The 26,589-nt window shown below is 51.4% G+C and overlaps 1 protein-coding gene across 7 annotated transcripts in view; it reads right to left on the minus strand.

Annotated features, from left to right (window-relative positions):
- ITPR1 (inositol 1,4,5-trisphosphate receptor type 1) overlaps positions 1-26,589 on the minus strand; it is a 184,183-nt gene that overhangs the window by 52,481 nt on the left and 105,113 nt on the right. For 3 of the 7 annotated variants that reach the window (XM_075433111.1, XM_075433108.1, XM_075433113.1), the window contains 4 exons: positions 20,727-20,762; positions 19,079-19,129; positions 15,558-15,690; positions 13,967-14,157 (listed from right to left, as the gene is read on the minus strand). In XM_075433111.1, coding sequence (XP_075289226.1) covers positions 13,967-14,157; positions 15,558-15,690; positions 19,079-19,129; positions 20,727-20,762 — 411 coding nt within the window. The remainder of the gene's footprint in view (positions 1-13,966; positions 14,158-15,557; positions 15,691-19,078; positions 19,130-20,726; positions 20,763-26,589) is intronic. The other 4 variants (XM_075433114.1, XM_075433109.1, XM_075433115.1 and 1 more) reach the window with 2 other exon arrangements.

The raw sequence follows: 26,589 nt of genomic DNA on the forward strand, positions 1-26,589 counted from the left end.
ACACACCTCAACGGGACGCAATACGTCTCCAGAGCCAGCAACCATCCGATTAAATGAACCATGACTTCTCTCTGAGGCGAGAATACCAGAGATAATGTGACCGTAATAAATTACATGGCCACAGAATGAAACAAACTCAAAAACATCTGCATATGACACGCACGAGCTTCTAACACGATGGCTGCGCTCACTGCGCCTAAGGGCATCACACAAAGAGTTCTCGATCATTTTTAAAGGTGGAGCAACCACCACCTACATGAACTCATTCAAGACTAACATGGGGCAACGGAAAGAGCTTTGTTAAGACACACAAGGGGAAAAATCTTCTTGCGTAAAGGTTTGCCAGCTCAAAGTCTTGCAGGTGTCTGGAGAGTAAATATATTTTTGTGGTGCACGGCTTCCACGCAGGCATGAAACGCCAGGCAAGCAGCAGTACGCTGCTTCTCTTACAGGCACACGATACACCAAGTGGTATGACGAGCCTGTCTTTGTTTCAAAGAGATGGAAGGAGAACCATCCAGCACAGGCATTGCACGTCTGCAAAGCCAGTCGGACCAGTTCCTCCTCCCGATGTCCAACGTGCTCTACAAAAATACCACAGAGGAAAATAACCAACACCACCAGGTACCAGGAAACTTGTGGAGTAACTTAGAACCATGGAACGGTTTGGGTTGGAAGGGACCTTTAAAGGCCACCCGGTCCACCCTCCCTGCAGTTAGCAGGGACATCTCCAACTGGATCAGGCTGCTCAGAGCCCCGTCCAACCTGGCCTTGAGTGTTTCCAGGGATGGGGCATCGACCACCTCTCTGGGAAACCTGCGCCAGTGCCTCACCACTCTCATTGTAAAGAATTTCTTCCTTCTATCCAGTCTAAATCTCCCCTCCCTTAGTTTAAAACCATTACCCCTTGTCCTGTCACAACAGGCCTTGCTAAAAAGATTCTCCCTGTCTTCCTTACAAGCCCCCTCCAGTCACTGGCAGCTGCTCTGAGGTCTCCCTGCAGCCTTCTCTTCCTCAGGCTGACCAGTCCCAGCTCTCCCAGCCTTTCCTCCCAGCAGAGGGGTTCCAGCCCAGGATCCTCCTTCCTACCCTTTTTAAAAATGGGTGCAACGCTTCTCTTCTTCCAGTCTCTGGGGACTTCCCCTGACTGCCAGGACTTTTCAGATACCACGGAGAGTGGCTTGGCAACTCCATCAGCCAGTTCCCTCAGGACTCTGGGATGCATCTCGTCAGGTCCCATAGACTTATGTATGTTCAGGTTCCTCAGGTGGTCACAAACCTGATCTTCCCTTACAGTGCAGAGGGCTTTACCCCCCAGTTCCCATCTTGCGGTCCATCGACTCGGGAGGGGTGAGCAGAGAGGTTGCCAGTGAAGACTGAGGCCAAAGAGTTGAGTACCTCAGCCTTCTCCTCGTCTGTTGATACGAGGTTGCCACTCTTGTTCATCGGGGGGGTACGCTTCCTTTAACCTGTTCTGGCTGACATACCTGGAGAAGCCCTCCTTGTTATCCTTAGCATCCCTCGCCAAGTTCAGCTCCAGCCGTGCCTTGGCCCTCCTGATGTCACCCCTAGACAACCGGGCAGTGTCCCTATACTCTTCGCAGGATCCCTGTCCCTGCTTCCACTGCCTGTGTGGATCCCTCTTGCCCTTCAGTTTGACCAGCAGGTCCCGACTCAGCCATGCCCGTCTCTTCCCTTCCTTTCCCAATTTCTCACACCTGGGGACCGAGAGCTCCTGAGCTCTCTGGAAATCATCCTTAAAGATCTGCCAGCTCTGTTCTGCTCCCCTGTCCCTGAGGACCATTGCCCAGGGGGTCCTACTGACTGATTCCTTGAAGAGCTGGAAGTTGGCTTTCCTTCTCCTTCCTGCTCCTCTCCATCAACCGGCTCTGCTCCTGAAGAACTCCAAGCAGAAACCTCACGCCCAGCAGAACACCCCCCTTCCTCCTCTGCCCCTCCGGCACACCGCCTCGGAGCCCGAGGAGGAGGGCAAGTAAACACCAGCACCGTGCCATCTACGACTTTATTTCCCTGGTCCACGCAAAACAGTTTGCAGCTTCTTCTTCTGCGACATAAGTGACTCATTTCACTAGAAAATAAATCGAAGGCCAAGTTTAAATTGCAGCGCGTTGATGAGCTACAGCCTGGCCCACCTCTGAGCACCACCAGCCCTGCGCTCTTGCTCCTTCACTGAGCCCACAGGCGTGTTTAATTAACGGATCTTCTCGAGAAAAGCATCCGGTCTTTCTTTGGAAGGCATCACAGATGACCTGTGTCTGTCTGTAGTCTGTTCCAGCGGTTAATCAGTGTTAGAATCATGTGATTAAGCTCCTTTTTATGTCACTAACTTCCAGTCACTGATTTTTGAAAAAAAAATTTAAGTTTATGTCTCTTCTGTAGTTATTCCCGGGAACTTGGTATCCTCTCCCCTTCAAATTATTTACATACACTATTAAATATTTACCTAGCTTTTTTGCTAAACTGGAAATACTATTTTTGCTTGCTGGCATTTTATTCAGAATTACTCTCATTTTCTGTGGTGGTTATTTTTTTGGCATGTTCTTAAATATTGCAGATCATTAACAATCTGGATGGTAGAATCACATTAAAAAAAAAAAAAACCAGCACAGAACGGGCACTTTTCCTAGCGTTACCACTTCACCTCTTCTCCCTTCCTGCCTTGCCTCCCAAGGTCGCTGACATGGGATACACGTGATTTCCAGTGACGGGTGGAGGAGCAGCTCAGCTGACCACCCAGCAGTTGAGGGCAGTGGGATGACGGAGGCAGGACAGCCACACGGCACGGAGAAGCGAGGCTGTGCCCAGCGTAGGACTGTTCAATGGAAAAAGAAAATGAAAGCAGCCAGCTGAAGGCAGCTTCTTTCTAGCTCTTGGCTTCGAAAGGCTTTCCAGTTCTGCCCGTGTGTGCTGTCACCTTTACTGGGAGCACCTTCCTCTACGCTGTTACCAGCTCGCTGGACCTGCCCCGAAGTCACAACCGTTTTGCCAACCAAGAAAAGGAAAAACCGTTGGCTTGTTTTGCATCGAACAGCTTGGCTTTCCGCCCCAGACCCGGTAATTCCAGGCTGGACCGCACGCGCTGTCTGCACTGCGTTGCGAGAACCCTAACTACCGCGCCGGGTGTCAGAGCCCCGGCTCCGACGCCGCCTCCCGAAGGAGGGGTGGCCTGGCTGTCGGCAGGCGCACGGCCGCAGAACCCGAGCCCAGACTGCCGTCACCGCGCCGAGGACGCAGCGCTTCCCGGACCGCGGCCTCGGTCGTTCGCAACGCTGCTCCAACCGACCGCAGCCGTCCAGCCCTGCCAGGCCATCCGCACAGATCCCCAAGAGTTCCCCACAAAAACTAACATTGAATTGCCAATAAATAAGGGAAAGCAAAGCGTCAGCAAACACCTCACAAATTAGAGCAAACCATCGTCATCTCCCTCCCCACTTCTCGAATGCCAGCAAACAGAAAATACCCCACGACCCTGACTGGTCAGCGATCTTTCAAAGAGGAAAGTCCCTCCAGATGCAAGAGAAAGATCAGCTCTCTGGCTTCAACTCGGGACATTTTATTCCAACTCTAGAGAGAAATTCTTACGGGGATGTTAACTTGCTCGGGTTATCCGGACAGGCTGCCAGCACGAACTAATGCAAAACTTCTGTGCTGCTTCATGTTTGCGGAAGGAGCTTGCCACCCCCGTACCGCTTCTCCTAGCTGGGCTCCTTCAAAGCAGCCACATTGGAAGGGGAGCCGCGCTGCTAGCACAAGCCCTGAATTCAGTACAAATGCCAACCCCTTACCTTCTGCCTAACCATATTGCGAGGGCTTCCACTGCAGAAAATTCCAACCTAACTTTGCTTCCTCTCCCCCCTCCTTTATTTATTTTAAATATCACCGATGCCTCTCTTTCCTTGCAGTCTTTCATACGTCCCAGCTCGGTGAAGATCCATCACTCTGGGGCGGGAGTGACGGGTATCATTAGTCTTGCATAGCTTAAGGAAACGGCAGCTGAAATATTTCATGCTGAGCATGTTTCGCAGATTGAAATAAACTCATAAGCAAAATCTGCCAGAACACCTCAATTGCCTGGTCGGGTTTTTCTTGGTTTTTGGGGTTTTTTTGCAAACTGCAAAATAAACTTTGTCCCGAAAGCAGAAGGGGGACTTCCCAGCTCCGCTCTCCACAAACACGAAACCCTCTCTGCCAGGGGCACCCAGACGCCACGCTGCACGGCTCGGCTCCTGGCTGGGGACCCTGCCCCACCGTACGCAGGGTGCTTCTCGGGGGGACGAGTGCACGCAGACCCACCCGTGTAAACGCGCGGCCTTCCCAACCGGCTCTAGATGAAAGCAGCAGCAGAATCACACCGCTCCTTTCGGGAAGAGCCCTTCTGCCCTGCGCACTCTGCTACCGCAACGCCAAAAATCTCGGTGCAATTTGAAGTCATTTCACACAGTAAGAACAAACTTCCCAGCGAGGCAGTGCCCTCCCAGAGCCAGGGTAAAACCCCTGGGAGGGTGAAGAGACGCTGGGTGATCACCAGGAGCGAAGGCACACGGGGGGAGCGACAGGTAGAAATGGGTGGCTGGGTTTTAGATCCCCCCCGACGGAGCAGACGGCCACCGAAGCATGGGAGAGTGGGGGGCCTGACCCACGTTTGGCGGGGAGCTGGGCTGGAGCTGCTCTGGCACACCCGTGGGAGAGCGTGGCAGGAGCACGGATCCCGCTTCCACGCCGAACCAGCGGGCTCCGTGTAGGTGTGAGAAACAAGGAAGTCTGCAGGCTCCCCAGAAGAAAGGAAAAAGAAAAAAAAAAAAAAATCACAAAAAAACCCGGTGTAAGATCTTCTTGAGAGACAGAGGAATTAAAGAAAACCATAGCAACAAGTCAGTCCACCTACCCAAACCACCCACCCACCACCAGTTTCATTTGCTGACGCACTTGAAAAACAAGCCGGCTCCCACCCGCCGGGGAAGGTGAGCAAGCCCTGCGAGCTCATTAAATTCCCTCCTCGGCTCCCCTTGTGTGCCTGCAGCCAGGGAGCTGGGGGGATATAAATAGAAGTTACATAACTGCGCTTTGTTGATTCCTCTGCTTACCAAAAAGAAAAAAAAAAAAGGAAAGAAAAAAAGTCGGTGTGACCTTGTTTTTCGGAATAGCTTGCCTCTGCCTGCTCCCGGAGGGCTTTAATCCTGCTAGGGATCATCTTCAAAGTTTATGTTGGACCCGGATCCCACGGAGAGCAATAGGGACGATGAGCGATTTAACCCCTGCTCCTCAGAGGACCAGGACCACACCTGCATGCCGAGAGGATTGCCACGCCAGAGGTCCCTGGTAACAGCTATGAACGATGCGAGGCTCCTGAGACCGGGGGAGCAGCCACGCAGCCGGACCCCGGCACGGCACCTCTCCTTTTCTCACCTCCATCACTCAGTTGCACAGATGGGCACCTCGAAATCCAAGTGTCAAACCCCCCGTTGGGCAAAAAGGCCGAGGGATGCTGTGGTATAGGAGCACCGACGGCCCACACATGCTTCAGAGAAGTGTTCTCAGCCGCAGCAGCAAGACTACGCGTGGCATCATTACAATCTCACCTCGCCCACCTTGTTCTCCATCTCACCTATGCATCTCGCTGCCCCCGAAGATAAAAAAAATAATCACCTCTGCAGGAAAAATTCCTCGCAGCTTTTGGTTCCGTCTCTCCCCGCATTATTAGTAGGGCTCGTCTGTTTGTAACACGGTGGTGCCCAATGGCGAAGTGAGACCGAGACTCCTCTGTGCTGAAGACACTAAAATGCACGTGCAGGAGACGGCGTGCTCCCAGGGGCTGGATGTCCCCAGTCCCCTCACGGGCCACCGACCAGCGGAGCATCGGGGTGCGGACGGCCTCGGCGCCGACTCCGTGCCTGGCTCGGGAGGTGTCTGTGCCGCGAAGGAGGGCTGGGGCCGGGGCTTGCCGCGCTTCGGGGACGGCTCTCTGCCACAAAGGGACACGCTCACTGCCCACGGCCCACTGCGACGGCTGATGTAGGTCCTTACCAACACTCACTTTTTTTTTTTAATGCCATGTTCTGAAATTACATACTCAGAACATAAAAAACCCAATAAATTGTGATGTATTATTAACTTGAGAAAAGCTCATTAAAATGGAGAAAGACATAGGTAATTACTTAATACGTGCTGATAGCTTGCTGGTTTTGCATTAGTTTCCTAAACAGGTATTAAAACCACGTAGAAAAGATATAACATCCTATACCAAAGAATTCTGCCCATTATAAACAAACAACAAACAGTACAAATTTTAGGAGGCATTTTTTATCAGCAACCAAAAGTACTATTTACAAAAGCTTAGCGATCCAAAGAGACTCTCGCCTCCGGAGCATTCACCACCACGCACGATTCTGTGTCTTTGCAGATATCTGTGGCTGCTGCAAACTTCGTAAGCAGTAAATCTGCCTTAAAAAGTCCAAACCACCAGCGCTAAGGCACGACTGTGTCACTACATCTACGTTTTGTATCATCAATACTTCCGTAACGTTCTGTAAAACTTCCTCCTGATGTTGAAGGGCAGTTACAGTTGTGGAGAAAAAGAAGCTGGAAGTGTTTTGGCAGCCGAACAGGACAGGACACCTTTAGGCCAACGGCGAAAGTGAAAAAAACGCGGGAGGTTGACTGGCTGGTTCCAGCTATTTCACTGCTGATCTGGTCAGCGTTGCTTCTCCTTCCACTTGTGTCACGGCGTTTCACGGCCAGGACACTGATCTGCCTCCGAGCTACGGGTCCCTCCAAGCCGAGGGCCGCGGCAGGCGGCTGCAGGAGCGAGCCCACCTCCACCCGCCGGAGCACCCAAGCTCGCCGCATTCTGCAGCTCTCCCACGCACCAGGAACGCTGGTGGACAGCTCTGGATTCAGCTCCTTTTCTGCAGCAATTCTGCAGTTATTCAATAGCTGTCCATCATGTTTGGGCAGTTTGAGGAACCAGCCTCTGCAAAGAGACCACCATTCATCATGCTGGAGCGTTCTTACTGGTGGCATCGCATGAGAAGAAAAGTCAGAATAAGTCCAAACCCATATATGGTGCAAGACAGAGCTGGAGACAGGAAAGTCGTGTTAGTCCAGCACGTTACCCAAACCAGTATTTCCTACTAAACCAGACTGACAAAGAGCTGGCTGCTGTGATTTCTGGTGTCTCGCTTGTTCAGAGACCCCCTGGGTAGGTCTGCAGTGAGTGGTACCATGTGGCCATAGCCTCTAACCCTAACGAGCACTCAAGGAGGGCACACAAAACGCACAGCTCTTCTTTGAAGAGCTCTGGAAGTCAAACCAACTCAAAGCCACGTGGTTTTTTGTACAGTCACGCCTCAAAGGAGCCTCTCACCCATATTGAGAGCTCCAAACCTCGGCTCGGCACACCACCAATCTGCTCTTGCCGTGCCATGATGGAGGCATAGCCCTCCAGTCCACCGCCATGGGCTTCCTGGTGCTGTCTCCAGCCATGGTGGCCCTTGGTCCTCAACCCACACTCAGCTGCCGGGGGAAGGAGAGGTGCAGAGCAGGTACCATCATCATCCTCTGTGCAGGAGCAGTGACTCTGCTCAGATGCCTTCAAGCTAGGCGCAAATCCCACTTCTCTCCTGAAGAATAATCACCTTTTGCTGAGGTGCTGACTCCCATCGCCTCTTCCTCTGTGCTTGCAGCCCTCCTCGGGCAGAGCTGTGGATGAAGGGGGAAAGGTGGCACGGCCACACCTGGAAGCGATGGCTCTGCATCACGTCGCTGCGGGGTAGCGCTTCAAAAACGCCCGAAACTAAACTAACGCCATCGACCTCATTTTACCTTCCCTTGCCGAAAATACCAACTTGGGCACGTGGGTAATTTGTCACGCAATCCAACTTTTGAGAAGATCCCTAATTAAAGAGCAGACCAAAGTCTCCATGGAGAGGCAGTTATGTAAGGGACTTGACTTGCCATTAACTTCCACGGACCAAGGAAAGCCGAAACTCCGCGGAGGTGAGCCAGAGTAACGGCGCATATCATTTTCATTTGGCAGCTGAGAGGCAAGCGTTGCAGCAGAAGTCCTCAGCAATTTCCTCCGCTGTCATTCACTTGCTGGGGTTGCTTTAAAGGAGGAAAACTCACTGTGTTGCAGCAGAGACGGGACCAAGCCTTCGCCTCTCCCAAAGGGGATGCACAGCCGCAGCCCGGGGGCACGCTCACCCCTCGCCGCGTCGGAGGAGAGCATCCCCCGGGCTGCTCCGCGCAGAACCGCTGACGCCAGCTCTCGCGAGGTGGATGCTGAGGGTTACATAAATTCGAGGGGTTTATGTAATTTTCAGTTCAGTGAGCTGCAGCATTTGTCAAGTTAATTTGTCATCCGGTTTTGACCCTGCGGTTCCACCTCCGCTCCTGTCTCCTTACAAACGAGGGCAGGCTTCCCACTGAAACCCCCCCGAGCTCCTGCTGAGGGGAGCGACCAGCTCACCGGACACAGCCACAGCACTTCCACCAGCGTCTCTGCTACCAAAGAACCTGACAGCGTTTCTAAAGCGAATTCCAAAAACTGAAAATAACCCAGAAAAGTTTCTATCCAGGGAGCTTTAAGTGGGCAAAGACCCCTGCCTTTCTCCCAGAACACTAATGTATCACGCTGACATTCACCCCTACAGCAAAACCCAGAGCAGCACGGGACCCACTGTGCCACACGCTACCAGCTTCACCTCTTTCCTAAGGTAAACTGCGAGTACTTTTTCTTGTCCTGCTCCTCCTCCACATTAATTTTCTTAACAATACAATAAAAAAAAAAAAGAAAAAAAATCACTCCTGCCAGTTATAAGCAGGAACATTTCTAGATTTGCTTTTCTGCTAGAGTTGGCAACCACCTACTTTGCCTAGCCTTAATATTGGCCCTGGATGTGCCTAATGAAACGGTAACACCTATTCCAGTTATCCCTTCCCAGCAGCACGGGGATCTGCTCTCCCACTGAAGCTCCTGGGAGTTACCCGGGAACTCCCATTATTAACCATATTACAATCATCATCTGCAAGTTCCTGTGTGTCAGTGCAAACCTTTTGCTTAACTTCAGGCCGAATTCATTTCCCGTGTGAAAACCTGGAGCTAAGAACGTGCCACGCAGGGGGTGACACATTTCTGGCTTTGCTGCCAAAAAGCCTTTTTACATAACCTGTCCCTATCCCACCGGTTTCCTATTCTCAAAGGCCCTAGATCTAAGCAATTTAAGCTCAGTAAAAATTATTCAGACTGAGCACAGAATGAACTCGCTCAGAACAGTACAAATCAAGAGCTGCTGATAATAACCAAAAAAAAAAAAATTGTGAAGTTAAAACTGTGTTAGACCTCAAAGACAAAGCTGGCCGATTTGGCGACGTCGACTTTCACAATGACAAACATATCTGATGCAAAATGAACGCAGTTATTAGTCCAGAGACTGCAGATGACTCTTCCACTGGCAGTTACTGGAAACTGCCGCAGAACTTCAGAAAATCCACTCTGCAGGTTGCAGAGGTGGTGCAGCCCTACCTGCCTAATCTGCCCAACTCACCAGAAGGACACAGATCAGGATAAAGGACCACGGGAAGTACTGGGTTCGCTTTCGTCAGTGCATTTAGCTTCCATAGGCAGACAAATTTTACGGTGCATTTCATAAAAACGAAATCTCACTAAGCAGGAGACCATCCCACTGCTGCACCCCATGGATCTGCACCACGCTGTGGCACAGAGCAGCTGCATCGGACCCGCTGGGGTTGGAGCTGTGCAGACTCTCGAGCACGACCCGCTGGGGTTGGAGCTGTGCAGACTCTCGAGCACGACCCGCTGGGGTTGGAGCTGCACCCCACGCAGCCGGGCTGCACCCAGAGCCTTCTGCATTTTCTGGGTGAGCAGACACACTGTTCTTCCTGTGCGACGAGATAAAAGCTTGGTCACGTGAATTTACCGGCTCAGGACCCCAGTTTATCTTGGACATCATTCAGCGATTACTCTGGGAGATACAGACCCGAAATCGTGATTTTCCTACGGAGCAAAACCTCCACCTTCGCTTTGATTCACCGGCGTGGAGCCAGCTGTTCTCCCAGAAGCTAAGCTTTGTGGTCGCCGCTTTTTTCCATTAAAGTTTTACTTGCTTGGCTTTCATGACTCAAGCACTACTGGAAGATCAGAGCGCCGAATACGTGCTGTTCGTGACCGGCACTGCAGCAGTCCCCACGGGCCCCGACTGCGCCAGAGCCAGCGCAAGCGAAGCGAAGCGCCGGGGAGCTGGCTACCTAGCGCCAGGAGAGGAGCAAACACAGAGGGGTCAGGCAGGGAACGGCTCTGTGCACTGATAAAACTCCTTTTTTCGCCGTTTGCCATCAGGCTGCTGGATTGCTACCGCACAGCGTATCTACACTGCAACCGCTCCATGGGATTTTATTTCCAATAAAGTCTCCTCCGTACTCTGCATGAGTAAGAGCTCCCGGGTGTGTCTGAGACCTCGGAGCTCACCGCATTAGCTGCGGGCGTCGCAAGCCATTTGGTTTATAAAACATTCCGTGCTCCAAAGCAGCCCCCACCAGAGCCCCCTCCCAGCCCCGCGCCGCTGCAGCCGAGCACGCACACGCGCCGAGCCGCTGCCGGCGGCCCAGAACATCCTCTGCAGCTAGAGACAGTGGCCAAGCGCTCCTTCCTGAGGGGGAAAGGACGGAAAAGAGGCACCCTGGCTTGCGGAAGCAACGCCTGCAAGGGCGAGGGGGTAGCAGCAGCCGGCAGGATCGCGAGGCGCGGATGTGAGAGCACCGACGCCGTTTGCTGCGAACGAACGGCATCAAGAAGAGTGTGGCCAGCAGGATGAGGGAGGTTCTCCTTCCCCTCTACACTGCCCTGGTGAGGCCTCATCTGCAGTACTCTGTCCAGTTCTGGGCTCCCCAGTTCAAGAAAGGTGAAGAGCTACTGGAGAGAGTCCAGCGGAGGGCTACGAGGATGAGGAGGGGACTGGAACATCTCTCCTACGAGAAAAGGCTGAGGGAGCTGGGCTTGTTCAGCCTGGAGAAGAGAAGGCTGCGAGGGGACCTTAGAAATGCTTTTAAATATCTGCAGGGTGGGTGTCAGGAGGACGGGGCCAGACTCTTTTCAGTGGTGCCCAGCGACAGGACAAGGGGCAACGGGCACAAACTGAAGCAGAGGAAGTTCCAGCTGAACCCGAGGAAGAACTTCTTCCCTCTGAGGGTGACGGAGCCCTGGCCCAGGCTGCCCAGGGAGGCTGTGGAGTCTCCTTCTCTGGAGATATTCCAGCCCCGCCTGGATGCGGTGCTGTGCAGCCTGCTCTGGGTGACCCTGCTTCGGCAGGGGGTGGGACTGGGTGACCCACAGAGGTCCCTGCCAACCCCGACCATTCTGTGACTCTGCGAACGCCCTGCGCCGACAGCTCCCTCCTAACTGCACAGCTATTTCACAGCCTCCCAGCTACAGGCAGCGAGGGCAACCTAAAGAATCTCCCTTTTTGGTGACGAAGGTGTCTTTGGAGATGGACTGCAGATCTCCCTGTTTGTTTTGACCAGACGAGCTGAGGAATCTGCTCCACACCACTCCCTCAGCGGGAGGGGACTCTGCGCAGTCCATCAGTTCTGGGTTCCAGCACAAGCAGAGCATCTCTCCACGTCAGGCTGGTGCAGAACTTCTTTCTCCTTCCAGCACGACAGCGTGAGGTTACCCGAGGCTCCCCGAGAGCTAGGAAGATGAAAGCTCAGCTTCCTTTACACTGGAGAAGAGCAGGAAATTCAAAGGATTGACTCTCCCCAGGGAGCGTTCATCCTGTCACTGCAGTCTAAGGTGACACAGGATTTTAAAGGTGACACGGGATTTTAGAGGTGACACGGGATTTTAAAGGTGACACGGGATTTTAAAGGCTTGCAAAAGGCAAAGTGGGAGTCAAAGAAGCTTCAATCTAGAGAATATACACGGGAAAAAAAGAGGGTACGGACGACAGAGCCAGTGAAGGAGCCCCAAAGGGCTCCCTCTCCTCTCAACCGCCGTTCACACCAACGCGAGAGGTGCTGCTGGAGAGACCCAGTGCCCGTTTCCACCACAGCGACCAGGGGGAACGCGTCAGGTCTCACCCAAAGCACACGGCTGCTCGGTGGCACGTCCCCAGCCAGGTCTGAGCCAGACCTTTCTACGGGATCAAATCCGTTTTTGCCGGCAGGCTGGTCCTCCCCCACAGCAAGGGGACGAGCGGGGCTGGCGGCGAGATCAGACCGTGGAACGCTGCCCTCGGGCTGGTCAAACATCGCTCCCAGGGGCTGCCGTGGAGGGCTGGTAAGAACAGCATCGTCACGGCCGTGGCGCTCAGCTGCTGCAGCGATACCAGAGACAGACAGGGTCTCTCGGGCAGTTTGGTTTTCAGGGCAGAAAAATAAAGGCCTGGGGAGCGGTTATACCACACCGGGAACAGCGGGCCACACGTATGAGAGTTTTTTAGTTCTCTTTGCCCAAGCTCTTCTGAAAATGATAGCATATTTTATCTTTAAGTACCTAAATAAACGTTCCTAATTAGGATGCAGCACAAATGGCACCAAATTATAAGCCTAAATCTGTATGTGGGTCCAACATTTGGATGCATCACTTCCCTGAGTGAAAGGAACAATCTGCAAACTTGACCTTCTTCAACCAACCACCGACTGCTTTGCTCAGAGGCGAAACGCGTGGCAGCGGGCTAGAAGAGGGGCAACGCTCTCCGGAACAGCGACGCACAAAGCCCAGCGCCCAGGACTGAACACGCGCCCAGTCAAACCAGTAAGAGCCTACAAGTTCAATAATCTTTGTAGGCGTGTTGCGCCGTAAAAAGGTTTTGCTTTCTGTTTGGGAGAAAACGTAGAAGCTGGTTGGTGTTCAGCTCCATCCCGGGTGCGATTCTCATTCAGGGAAACCCAACCCTGAATCTTCTTGCATCAAGAAGAGTGTGGCCAGCAGGACAAGGGAGGTTCTCCTTCCCCTCTACACTGCCCTGGTGAGGCCTCATCTGGAGTACTGTGTCCAGTTCTGGGCTCCCCAGTTCAAGAAGGATGAAGAGCTACTGGAGAGAGTCCAGCGGAGGGCTACAAGGATGAGGAGGGGACTGGAGCATCTCCACTACGAGGAGAGGTTGAGGGAACTGGGCTTGTTCAGCCTGAAGAAGAGAAGGCTGCGAGGGGACCTTATAAATGCCTACAAATATCTGAAGGGTGGGTGTCAGGAGGATGGGGCCAAGCTCTTTTCAGTGGTGCCCAGTGACAGGACAAGGGGCAATGGGCACAAACTGAGGCACAGGAAGTTCCGTCTGAACATGAGGAGGAACTTCTTCCCTCTGAGGGTGACGGAGCACTGGAACAGGCTGCCCAGGGAGGTTATGGAGTCTCCTTCTCTGGAGATATTCAAGACCCGCCTGGACAAGATCCTGTGCAGCCTACTGTAGGTGACCCTGCTTCGGCAGGGGGGTTGGACTAGATGACCCACAGAGGTCCCTTCCAACCCCTACTATTCTGTGATTCTGTGAACCCGTACTTGGACCGCAGAAACACAGGACGGCGACACTACAGCAGAACGGTGCCGGGCTGGAGTTTACCTTACACCATTCTTTTAAATTCCAGCCCGAGATCTAACAGCGAGTTGTGAAAGTCTCTGAGCATGTTGCAGTTGGTGAAACTTCCTCATAAAAGCAGTCACATGAACTTATGCTACAAGGCTGTTCTGTTATACATTACTCTATATTGCCCTGGGAAATACCTCAATTACCAAGTGTCCACGCAAACATTTAATAAGTTAACTTTTGCACGGTAGATGCCAATATTTTTCTTAATTACAGGTCAAAGAACATTTAGTCATTTCCTCTCCCACCTCCTTAGCTGCCTCAAGCTTCCTGAATTTCATAAAAACATTTCCCTTCCCAACACGTTGTAGTTGCGAGCCTGAAGTCGTCCGTTTCCCTACCTGGATTGTCGTGTTCCCACCTTCCAGCAGGGCAATGGCCAGTAGGATGCTCTCGTGGAAGACTCTGTCACTGGTGGCATTCATGATGAGATCTATGACCAGGTTGGATGCACCTTCTTTATCCAGATGACACTGGACATCTGCCAAACTCATCTCACCTCGGCTCACTGAACTCGATCCGGAGCTTCCTCCTATAAAAGCGATCATGAGAAACAGGCTGAGATTCAAACCCCGTCACCCTACGGTGATGGCCACCTCTCTTCTGGTTTCAGTTATTAAGCTACGCTGAACGACGCGCACACTATTAACAGCGATGAGCTTGGCTCCTAGGCTTTCTGCAAGGGAGAGCTTGTAACTTGACGCACGTGTTGGGCACGGTGTAAGATGGGCACTTCACAGGGCCTTGGCATGTGCGAGTCTGCAGGAGGTGGTGTCCCGAGGGAGGACAGCCTAGGCTGGCAACGGGAAAGCGTTCCTGCCCCTGCTCCCTCCAGCAGCAGCAGAAAATGGAAGGACGGCCGGTGGGGTATTGGAAGAGGACGCTGGAAACAGCGTGGATTCAGGGACGCAGAGAGAGGTGACGGCTCTGCAGGACCGGTGAGGGGATGGAGAAAAGGCGAAACAAATTGCAGAGGACGGCAAAGCCAACGCTACCCTTCTGTGCAAGCACGGGGCCGTGAACTTCACGGATCAACAGAGCAAGCGAGAAGCAAGCAAGAGTTTGTGGCAGAGGCAGGAAGAACAAGAACAGAAGCAAAATGCTCCAGAAAGTAGAAGAGCATGGCAGTAGGCAGCACAGCACAAGGACTAATGAAATATATACATAAACTTCACAAAATAGGGGGAAATAGGGGTTTTTCTGTTTGGTTGCTTTGGTTTTTGTTTCCAACCAGGCCTGCATTCAACAGAACTACCCACAGTCTGTACTTTGGAGGGGTAAAACCCACCAAACTGTGTTTTGACAAAACACGCTTGACTTGACTGACTTTTTTAGCAGTGGTCTCAAATTAAATAAACGGCACTTTATAACCGGCTTCAGATTGAATTTTTGCTCATCCTACCCCGCAATCTCTCTGTAACACAATGAAATGTTTTTGTTTCAGATGTGATTAATAATCTGACATCCTTCTGAGCACATCTCCCAAACATTATTGCAAACATTAAATCGATGAGGTTTTCCAAGTACACTGATTCAAAGCAAAGTCGCAAAATTCAAGCCAACCCCAGACAGCCTCTAGAAAGTACAAACAGCTCTGCCTGCTTAATTTTGAGGTACTTTCTCAAATACAGTCAGGAGAGAAAGAACACTGCTCTCATCTGCATGAGGAGAAAGCAGCTGACATGACCAGACAGGGGAGCGATGCCCACTCAGCCTAAAGCGGAATCCCTCACGGGCAGTTAAAACACGTTGGAGTTTCCATCCATGTGAACAGTTCCTTCTTTTTTGGGATTTCATAGAACAGAACAGTAGGGGAGAAGTCCAAAACGGGGAAAAAACCCCTATTCCACCCGATCTGCGAGGCAGACACAGACACACAGCACCTGGCAGGGCAGCTGGCACGAAGCGGCGATGAGCAGGAGCCCGTCCTACCTCCTGCCCCGGCTTTGCTGGCGCCGCCGGCAGACAAGGGGCCGTTGCCGAAGGTGGTGAGGCTCTCCCGCCGTCCCGCCGGTCTCACATTGCCATAGTAACGGTTGACCAAAACTTGCCTGAGTGCCTCACCCTTGAGTCAAAGAGGACAACGAAATCATGATGTGAGCTTAATGAATAAACAAACCGCTAACAGTCAGTAGCAAGGGGGCTGCTGTTATCATTAGCCTAGTGGTAGTGAGGGAGGGGGAACTGAAACCCTGGAGATCTGGAAAAAATCCACTGAGCGTCTCCCGATGTGCTCGGGCAGGCTGGGACACTCGGGGGGGGCTCACAGGGCTCAAATCAGAGTACAGGTTCCTAGCACCAGAAACAGCTACAGCTCAGTTTTTGCGTAAAGCTTTCTAGACAGATTTTATTCTCAAGGAGGGGTTTTTTTTTTAATTAGCATCTATTGTCTCTGTCTTAAATGTGAAAAATTTGCATCTGTACAGCACCAGCACAAAATGAAGAGGAGGATTAGAGAAAGAGTAATGTTGGAAATGGTTTTGTGAGCGAGCAATCCCGTCTTCTCACACGTATCCTACTTTGCCATTTCACCAGTGTTCCAGGAACGCACTCTTTTCTCCCCTCCGTCAGCAACCGACGCGATCCAGCGCTGCCGAGCGCTTCCCGCTGCATCCCAGCTCTTTGTTCCCCACGTCCCCGCCGGCAGCCGCCCGGTCACGCCGGCAGTCAGCATCCGAGCACATGAGCCCGCGGACACCGGTCCTCGGATAACCCCGACATCCCGGAGCGCCCAGCACGTCCCCGCCGAGCGCGTCCGCTGCCGTCAGCGCCGGCCGGAGGGGACACACGCGGCCCCGGCTGGCATCATCCTGGGGACCCCGCGCTGCTCTCACTGCAGGCTGGGCAGGAACTCCCAGAAATTCAGAGCACTGCACAAAGGCTGGTGGTGCTGCCAGCGAAGGGCAGACACAGCTGGATTAATGGATTTTTTTAAGATCTTTGGGCAAAAAGGAAAACTGGTGATTATTTCAGCTGGGAGCTACTGCGTTGCTAATGGCCCTGAGAGGGAAGGAAAGGGATTTCCAAAAAATGGGGAAAAAAAAAAAAAGAAAAAAAGCCAAGAACATTTTCATATTAAAAAAACCCAATATGTCGGGATGAAGTACAGTATCTTGATCTTCACTCACAAAACAAGCGCTTGACACCAATTTTGAGTTGCATTTCAAGTTGCCTGGCTATAGATTCAAAATGTCATGAACCGTGAAGTTCAATATTAGCTGTTAAGCAAGCAAAGCCTCACTTTTCAAACTTTCACAAGAGGCCTTTAAAATCCAAATAACTAAATTGAGCAACGTAAACGTGCATTAACTGGCTCATACAAAACTCCAGCACTGCTGCAGCCACGCTGCTGTGGCTACAAAGCTGGCACCCACGATGGGTAGCTCAGAGAAACCCCTGCACCCCAGCGCCCTGGAAAGACAAAAACCTGCCTGGGGATTGACGATCCTCTCCCAAACTTCAGCCACCGCTTCGGCCGGGGGAAGCCCAACGCCTGCCGGGAGCCGGTCGGGGATGGCTGCCCTGCCCGCAAGGCCGGTGGTCGCGGCTCGGCTCCCGCCGCCCGCTTCTGTCCCTGCAGTTCAGCAGGTTCAGAATTGCTCCTCGGGGTTCTCAGCGTGAAAGCTGCGGCACAGGAGCGGTGCTTGATGGAATCAGAGGGGGACGGGGGGAAGCGGCAGGGAGACACGACGTAAAATAAACACGAAGAGTGCTTTCCAACCAGCTGCTTCCAAAAGTCCCCCAAAAGAGACAAAAAGACAAGTCACTCTGGAAGCAACAGGAGAAGATGAGCTCTTTTCCAAGGGGCATACGCTTCCCATCACCGCTTGGGCCAAACACTGAACGTGTAGGAGAGGCAAAAGACGAAATTCAAAAGCTCACGCAAAATCTTATCCCAGAGGAGCCACTCTGACTGACAGCGACATGAGAGTGTTTAGTAGACGATGTAGTGCTTTCCCCATCTTCCCACTCGCAGTCTGGCAGGCGAGGAAGGCTACATGACAGAACAAGGCCGAGCCAGACAAGAACACCCTTAACTACATCTTCTTTCTACACGTGTACTGATTAGAAAGGCAACTCGACACCCATACAAGCCCAATGCCAAAAATCAAGTTACAATGGTGTTCTCACGTAACCTTTTTCCTCTTCTGTTAAACTAACCGGCTGTCATCGTACCAACTGGCATTTCAAACCAGTAATTTTTACTGCTCGCTACAAAGACACCACCAGACATCGAACCACAAGAACTGCTGCCCAGTGAACTCCTCCTCCTCCTGCATTCAGCAGGGTAGCGGAAGCTCCTGGTGCTGTCTCTAGACTTTCCTTCTGGTCCACCACGGAGCAGAAGGCAACTTCTGTCGGGGCGAGCAGATAAGCCTCGCTGGGAGCTGCGGCTCGAGGACAGACCCATGGCAGCTCCGCTGTCTGTAGGAGCAGCGTATCCAAAACCGGACCAGTAACCAGAAAACAGAAGCGGGAACACGTACGGAGCATTTGGCGTTTCCAGCCTGAGAGCGTGCTGATCCACGGTTTTGGAGGTTGGGCAATCTGCAGTCACCAGCATTTTGACTTCTAACTGGGCAGAAAAACTTTGCTTCCTACAAAATTATTCAAACCCACTGTGCTAGCCAATAAGTGTATGAGTACGCGATCAAAGCAGAGGGGAGAAAAAATAAGTGGTATTTAAGAAATGTTCTAATTAATTCAGCTGCAATGCTTGGCTCCAGAACAGTTCTTTAACCATCATGTTACGGTTGTACACCACTTTGATGCGTACGGTATGCAAACAAATATCAGATGTTTGGCGGCAGTAAGAAAAATCAAATATGCTACCTAGGAAAAAAAAAAACCCAACCGGATTCAGTATCAGCTGCGTTCACCGTCGAGGTAAACTAACAGCAAGCAGCACACCAACACTACTGCACGTGTCAGTAATGTGGATGCAATGCACAACTTGGTTTAAGTGGTACCAAAAACCTTTGAAACGGAGCAGGTTTAATAATATTTCAGAGTGAAGCAGTTGGAAGTTGCTGCTCTTCCGTTTCCAGCTACAAGAGCAGAAGAAATCGAGACATGTACCAGCGACGCGGATTTTGCAGCTTGGCTGTTTACAGAGCGGGAGCTGTGGCCAGAGCAGGCGAACTCCACAAGCACTGATTAATCTCCCTTCACAACGGCGTGCCCATCACCGAAGGGGAGTGCTTTGAAAGCGTGAACGGACTAGACCCGATCTGAGGGTTTAATTCAGAGCAGCCAAGTGCTCGCTCCTTCTATTTAATGCAGGAGCAGGTGCTCCAGCACCCCGTTTTGTAAGCGTGGCTGATCATTTCAGATTTTCCAGGTGACCGACAGCAAGCAGTTAACCACAGAAGTCTCCTACACGACCTGCGCTTCACTGTTCAAAAGGAAAAGGTAGAGGATTAGCTCTGAACGTTCTCGACTGCAGTACGTACCCTTCTATGATCCTCCAGTTGCCTCTGCGGTAGACTTTGATCAAGCTCCTGCTGCACATGCAGAAATTTCATTTTAAAGCAGAAGAACACTAAAGAGACACTAACATCTTTGCACTCATGGAAAATATTAAGGGGAGGGACAGCTGAAAGCAAGGGGGGAGATGAGGAAGACCGGCTGACAAGCCACCGACAGAGCATCTGCCCGCGGTCAGCTCCGGCAGCACTCGGCCCGTCCGCCCTGCCACCCTCCCGCGGACCCCCGCGCCATGCACGGACGCCAACGCATTCGCACGGGTTTCAAGAAAACACAAAGGCCGTCTGATTTTCCAGTTACCGGTAACACACGGGGGTTTTTGGGAACCCAAACCATGCATGCCCATGCACACATATACACAGGTACACGCACACACGGACACCCCGGCCCGCCGCACGCACACTTCGCGAGGAAGTGTAGGTACTTCAGGGTACCTGCCCGTGGTCAGCGAAGCTCTTTTGAGACTGCGGAGGGCCTGACACAGCCTGGGGGTTTCTGTTCCAGTGCCACGGACTCCAGCGGGGTTTCGCTAAACCAAGCCCCTCGGCATGTGCGTGTTTCCAAATCAAATCTCTTATATTTCAGATCTCACTTTTCAGGAATGGAACGGGCACTTTGTAAACCTGAAGTTTGTTGAGTTTTTGCTGCTTTAACGCATTCTGAAAACGTGTAGGAACAACCAGCCTACACAGGGACCCATCTCAAACCAGGAGCCACCTCCCAAACATCTCAAAGTCATTCTATGACCACTCAGTTTCAGTTTACATTTAAACACTACTCCACAAAACTTACAAACACAAAGGTCTAAACCACCACAAACTACATTTTTTTTCTTCATTATTTCAAAACATAGTTATAATCTTCATATTTACATAGCTCAGAGAATTGACTCTGCCCTACCTACCTCTGTCCTACCTACCTTTGCACCGGTGCAGCACCCAGTCGCACAACCTACCAACGCCATCTCTGGATATCCCATTATTTTCAGTAGAATTTGAGTTTTCATAAATTGTTACGCCTTCACTTCAGCAAATAACCTGCCTGATGAGAGCTGATGCTGGGGTGTCTCCTAAGGGCAATGCGCCTGTGTACCCAACTCACTACAGAGTTGGTAACCCTGAAGCTGCGAGGTGACTGCTACCTGCTTCACGGTGGCACTTCCAATGGGACACCCCGGCTGCTCCGGGATTACGCAGCTTCCGCCAGCAACTTCTGACACCTCCCTCTCCTTAGCAAAGGTTTTAAAAAAGTGAGACCAAGGGGAAACCAAATTCTGTATTAGGAGCCAGAGAAAAGCGGTCTCATTTTGCTAATGCAGGGGGATTTCAGCGGCGGCTTTTCACGGTGCCTCCCTCCAAAGCACACGGGAAGCAGCTGAAGAGAACAAAGACTTGGGACTGGTTTACTGTTTTTTTTTTTTTTAAATATATTTTCAGACTAACAAGCTGATGCTGTATTGGATTAAACCACTTCAACAGATCTACCAACGTTTCACAGTCTGACACCACACGGGAACACACATTTCACAGGGTTTTTTACCAACAAGACACTCCACCAGCACCACTTCGAAACACCGATATTTGCCTGTTGTACAAATATAGGTGAGCAACACACCTCTACAGGGCTTTCCGTTTCTGGAGGCTGCGGCAGCTAGTTGAAAGTAAAACGCAGAAAAATTAGTCATTCTTCGAGAATCTTCCATCCCAACAGAAATCTAGTGGTCAACACTTAGGGGAAGGGAGCTAGCAAAGCACTCGACTCGAGCTGAATCATCACAAACGAATTACAGCCATAATCCCTGTTTACAGCCTCCCGCCCACCTCCGAGAGGGCTACGGCCTGAAAATATCGCTGCCACCCTTGGAACATCCCCAGCTACTTGGCACGGACACAGAGGCACAGGCCAAACGCTGCAGTTTCAGGTGCAATCCAGAAATGCACTTTTTTGGGCAGCCTGCTCGGGCCGTGCCCCCAGATCTGCGATGCGCAGAGGGTGAAGGCAGCACCGCCAGCCCCAGCAGCGAGGAGGAGGAGGAGGAAGCCAGGGCTGCTGCAGACAGGCAGCAGCCTTACAACATTCATTTAAAAAAAAAAAAAAAATTGATTTCAGGGGATTCTCATCTATGAACATACTTTTCCCCGAGATAAAAGGTACGTGATACAGCACCAAACACGAGCAACGAAACAAGAGGCTTAACGGTGACAGCTTTTCAAATTTAAAATGCTGATCGTCACATTGAAACAGATGAAGACGAGCAACTTTTATCTAGCAGAGCCTAGACACACAACAGAGACCTAAACAGTCAGATGAAACTGCCTGCTTCATCGTGGGCAAATTAATTTAACTTCTCAGGAACAGACACTGAGACAAGGACGACAGGGTGATACCGAATGCAGTCGGCCACGCGCTGTCCGTGCCTGCCCGGAGGACACACGAACTAGACAGACAAACCAAGCACAGGCTGGGAGAGCAACAGAATCACAGAATCACAGAATAGTAGGGGTTGGAAGGGACCTCTGTGGGTCATCTAGTCCAACCCTCCTGCCGAAGCAGGGTCACCTACAGCAAACCGTGGTGTTTTAACCCGCTATCCGCTGCAGCCTAGGAAACGCGCAGCAAAGGGAGAGGAAGGCCACGAGATCCAGGAGGCTAAATATGGAGCGAGGCGGCTTCCCAGGAAGGAGCCAGAGGAGCGAGCGCTTCCCCTGCAGTGCTCCGTGGGCAGGGGCTCCTTGGCCGGGAAGGACTGTTCTCCGTTCTGCTCCTAATGGACTTTCCTCCTGGCCAGCTCACGCGGCCTGTGGTACGCCACTTCCTCGCATTGTCACCACTCTCGGAAACTTCACCAGCATGCAAACCATTTCTCCCCGGCTCGAACTGAAGCGGGGAGAATCCAAGCCAGAGGACCAGAAGCGCACAGGAAGAACCTCATTTACGGGGAGGAACACCCGGTTCCTGCCCAGCCCGCTTCGGACGCCCGCGCTGCTCGGAGCCGGGACACTGGACATGTCACACCAAGTCATTAGGCCACCCGGGCACGTTGCTCTGGTTGCAGACACCCCCCGCACAACGTGCTTCAGAGCAAAGCAAAAAAAATCCTCCATTCTTAAGTAGGCAACAGCAGCAAGGAAATTGTGCGTGTTTCCCTGTAAGAGACAGCAGGCACCTTCCTTCCAGGGAAGGGGAGACCGAAGCTGGCAGGTCGAGCGGACACCGCTGCCACAAGACAAAGTACTGGACGTTGGATTCCTGATGAGAGCTTCCTTACTCCTGGGCTTACACCATGACCCCAAATTAATCAAACATATGCCTACATTTTGGGGCTGAAAACCAGGACAGACGAAGAATCAGCATGAAATTAGTTTGATCTTTCCAACTTAAACTGGAGAAGGAAGAACCCACATCTTCTAGCTAGCAGATTCCTGTGCCTTCCCACCGCAGCGCAGGCAGCACGTATAAATAGCTCAGCATGTTACAACCAGCCCCACAAACTCGCCTGCAAGCAAAAGCCACTGCCCTTGGCAATGCTCGGATGGATCATTCCAAGCAAGCACGGCCTTCAGCAATCTTTCAGTAAGAATATAAATGCCAGAGACTGAAATTGTTTATTCTTTGAGTCAAAATGGGTTAAAATGGCAAAGAATTACTGAGCTACGGTTACTGTGCTACGCTTTGTACTACCCCGTGTACTGCAACAGCAAAGTATCACCTTATGCCTTACACGAAGGATTGACTAGGGCAGGAGAGTAGACTGAAGCAGTAATTTTGCTACATTTCTTGTGCCTCCCTATACCTCAGCTCTCAACCTAGAACAAAAATGATGGTCTGTTGGGCAGGGGCAAGCCTGTGGAATACTGGACAGCAGCCAGGTGAGTGCCACGGACACAGCAGCCAGCTTTTAAACTGGAACGCAGTGGGTGGCAGGGTCAGGGAAGAGTACAAAGTCTTCACTTTTTGCTAGCAGTAGCAAAAGTTCTTTTCACCTTGCTGAGCAAAACCCCCTCTTCCTTTGAAGTTTCCATTCCTGCAAGGCTGGCGAATAAACCACTCATCATTAGCCAGAACAGAAGAATTAGAATTTCTTTGACCTGTTGGTGACCGTAATGCTTCTAAGCATCCATTTCCCCAACACAGACTATGTGTGGTTCCCAGAACGGTCTTTATCTGACTCAACAGTGGATGTGTCCACCTCAAAAACCACCACAGCAAGTGACACCAAGTCTGAACTCAGTAGATCTCAACTTATGAGATATGGAAGAGGTTTCAGTCCTTTTCCTTCATGGTTTTGAGGAAGGCATGAAAATTTTGTTTTCATTTGCTTTCAAAATAACAATCAAGATGAAAGTTGTCTAATCCTGTCTTTCATGGAAAATTCAAACTACCACTGTGGATAAAAAAAGAGGAAAGGAGTTGAGGAAATCCAGAAAGATTTTCATTCAGGTTTAAAGCCTCAGGACTGCTTTTCTCAAATTTTTTTTTAACTCAACTCTAAACATCCAGAACACTGAGCGCTGAAAAGGCTTGAAACGCATTTCAAAGGCAGCTGGAGATTCCAGCTCACATGGACTGGGTCTGCTCCGGACAGTGGCTTCAGCAAAACAGGGTGAAAAACATCTCATATTGTAATGGTAAAGATGGGTGGGAAACAAACTTTTCAGAAAAACCTGCATGTTTCTGCGAGCACACACATATGAACGTTTTCAAAAACCCAATCCTTCTCTCTTCAGCATCACCAAACGTTGGAATTGTGACAAAACAATGCACAAAGCAGCACATGTACAAGCAGAAACCTCCTCCTCTCCAGGCCATCTCCAAGTTCAAAGGACTGGGAGGTGACCAACCTCAGACTGCTTGACCTCCACAGGCTGATGCCATTTTCCAAGCTACCACACAGCTCCTTCAGGTCATTCTCCAGTCAGTATCTAAGTTGGAGGGGAAGGTGACTCGCTGGTGCAGGCCATAGTCAATTGATGCCTGTCCTGGGAGGTCTTAAGGATCACACAGAAGGTTCTGCAGAAGCTCAGCCAAACTCAGTTGATTTGGCTCAGCGGGGAAGCCATGGTGAGAACTGAGCTGCCCTGCGCAGGAAGTTGGGTTAAATTACTGAGCGGTCCCTTCTGGTCCTGAAATCTGTGAATTCAGGAACCAACCCAACTCCATGCATATGGCATCTAATTATCGAGGTGGCGGGGGGAGAGACTTGGCATAGACGAGGAAATAAACGGGGGAAAACCACAACTACAGAGTCAATCAGCCAAAGGTCACATTAAGCTTTTGATAGATAGGCTGGATATCCAGATGCCAAGAACTCCAGTGCAGATCTCGGTTGTGATTCTGAAAGCCCTGCTTTGTCTGCCTCAGCTCCTGCGCTACCATCGCCCCCATCCGCTGGAGTTCCAAGCTGTTGGATACAGCCCTGCAAGTCCCTTTCCACTCTTCCTCCCTCCTCTGAATTTCTCCTCTTTTCTCTGTGAAATGCATTCAGCATCGCTCTTACTCGACGGACACGCAGCAAAAGCACCGCCTGGTCCGATCTGTGACAGCAGACGAGAGCCACTAATTACGTTGCCGTCCTTCCTAACTCGTCAGCAAGACCAGAGAACTCCACGTAGGTGACCTGCTTGCCAAGCCGCCTCTGTAAGGCCAACACTGCTACCTCGCAGAACCGAGAAAAAACGCGGATAGGAAATTTCTAGCCTCTGCAGATGCTGCGTAGGTGTTTGTCAAACACACATTTGACTTGCTGTGGATAGGTTTCAGGGCAGAGGGGAATAGCTGGGAGCCAGGAGCACTGAACTGCTTTGACAAGCTTCCCACGTCACAGCTTACCACCGTAACAGACCCGCAGCCCAGCGGTGTATTTTTAGCCATGGAGGCTCTCACACCTGCATACATGAAGAGGCAGCACGAGACGTGAAGCAGCCCCTTGTCCTGGCACGGGCTCCTTCGAGCCACGCAGCCCTCCAGGCCCCCGCAGAAGAGCCGTGGGATTTAGGGGGGCAGAGGGGCCCCCCGGGTTCCCACCGGCACGTGACGGAGCAGCAGCCACACGCTCGCACCCCCTCGCCTCGCCGGCACCCGCGGTGGGGACCTGGCAAAGCACCCCCCCCCCTCCTTATCTCGGTGAATTTGGAAAGGCTTTGCGCGCTGCCAGATGAGGAGGTGGGAAATTTGGCGTAAGGGCTGCCAGTGCCTGCGCTGAAAGGTCACCGAGCTCTGCCTACGAGAGTGCCTTTGCTCGTTTTCCAGAGTTTTCAGTTGAGAAAGCATGTTTTACTTGGGCTGGGGCTTTCCCGGAGTTAGAGACCTCAGCCTCTGATACGCCACTGCCCTTCAACGGGAGTGCAACCACTTGCTGCTCTTTAAATCCTCAACCTTGCAGGTCTTCTACAATAACTGAATATGGCAAGAACTATCTTTGCTACACATTTTACATTAGCAGTTTTTTTTAAAGTCTAAATACTTGTTATAATTTTTTTTTTGGTTACAAATAACTATAAGAAATGTTCCAGGCTCCTTTTCCAAAGAGCTCACCAGTTCCAGTTCATGCAATAAAAACAGTCCAAAGATTGCAGGATTTCTGAAGGAAAAAAAATATCAAGGCAGCCCACAAAAATTTATGAGAGCCTGCATTTCCTCTGCCTGAGACATAACAAGTGAAGCACTGTCTAAGTGCAAAATACACAGGAGAAATGACTCTCTCTACAAGGAAAATAATTTACAAGTGCATCTCTCCAGCACTTAAGCAGTTAATACATTTTCCAATCCCAGTCAGAAGACCCATAAAATAGCACGTATTTGTCACCTTAGTTGGCTGTCATAGTTTTAGTTTATCACTGATAAAGAGCACTGAGAAGGGTACTTCAGTCAGCCCCTTCGAACCAGGATTTTCAGTTCCCTTTTCGCCTACTTGAAACCTCAAGACCAAAGTGAAGAGGTGAAAAAAAAACAGCCCAAACTATACTGAGTGGGTCTGCAGGTGTATTTTGCTGGATACCGCTTTATCAGTTGCATAAAGAAGGGTCACTACCGAATAAAAATAGAAAAACCCCCACAACAAAAAAAAAACCCTGGGGGTTTAATTAATTGAGATTTTTAGCTTCAGATCCTATAAAGGGCTAAATAACGGCACGGGGAGCTCTGGGTGCGTGCAGGGTTTTGCTGGAGTTGGTCGTCTGGGTGTTTGCTGGCCCCTGCCCCACAGCCCCATAGGGGGGGAGCAGCAGAGCACCCCCTCTTCACCCTGAAAAACAACCCCCAGCTCGACGGGCGTGGGACCACGGCGAGCACCGGCAGCCCCCGGCGCGGTGCCCGTCAACATCTCCACGGCGCTCGCCGGCAATTCCCGCTGAAGGTCACGCATCGGCGGCGGGCCCAAATTCCAGGAAAAAAAGCCGTTCTTATGTAACCGCTGCCTGGCTGTTGGCAGGTGCCCAGCCGAGCCGCTCGCTGCCATGTGCCTGGGAGGGGGGGGAAA

Source organism: Opisthocomus hoazin, chromosome 11, assembly GCF_030867145.1.
Source record: "Opisthocomus hoazin isolate bOpiHoa1 chromosome 11, bOpiHoa1.hap1, whole genome shotgun sequence".
Taxonomy (NCBI): Eukaryota; Metazoa; Chordata; class Aves; order Opisthocomiformes; family Opisthocomidae; genus Opisthocomus; species Opisthocomus hoazin.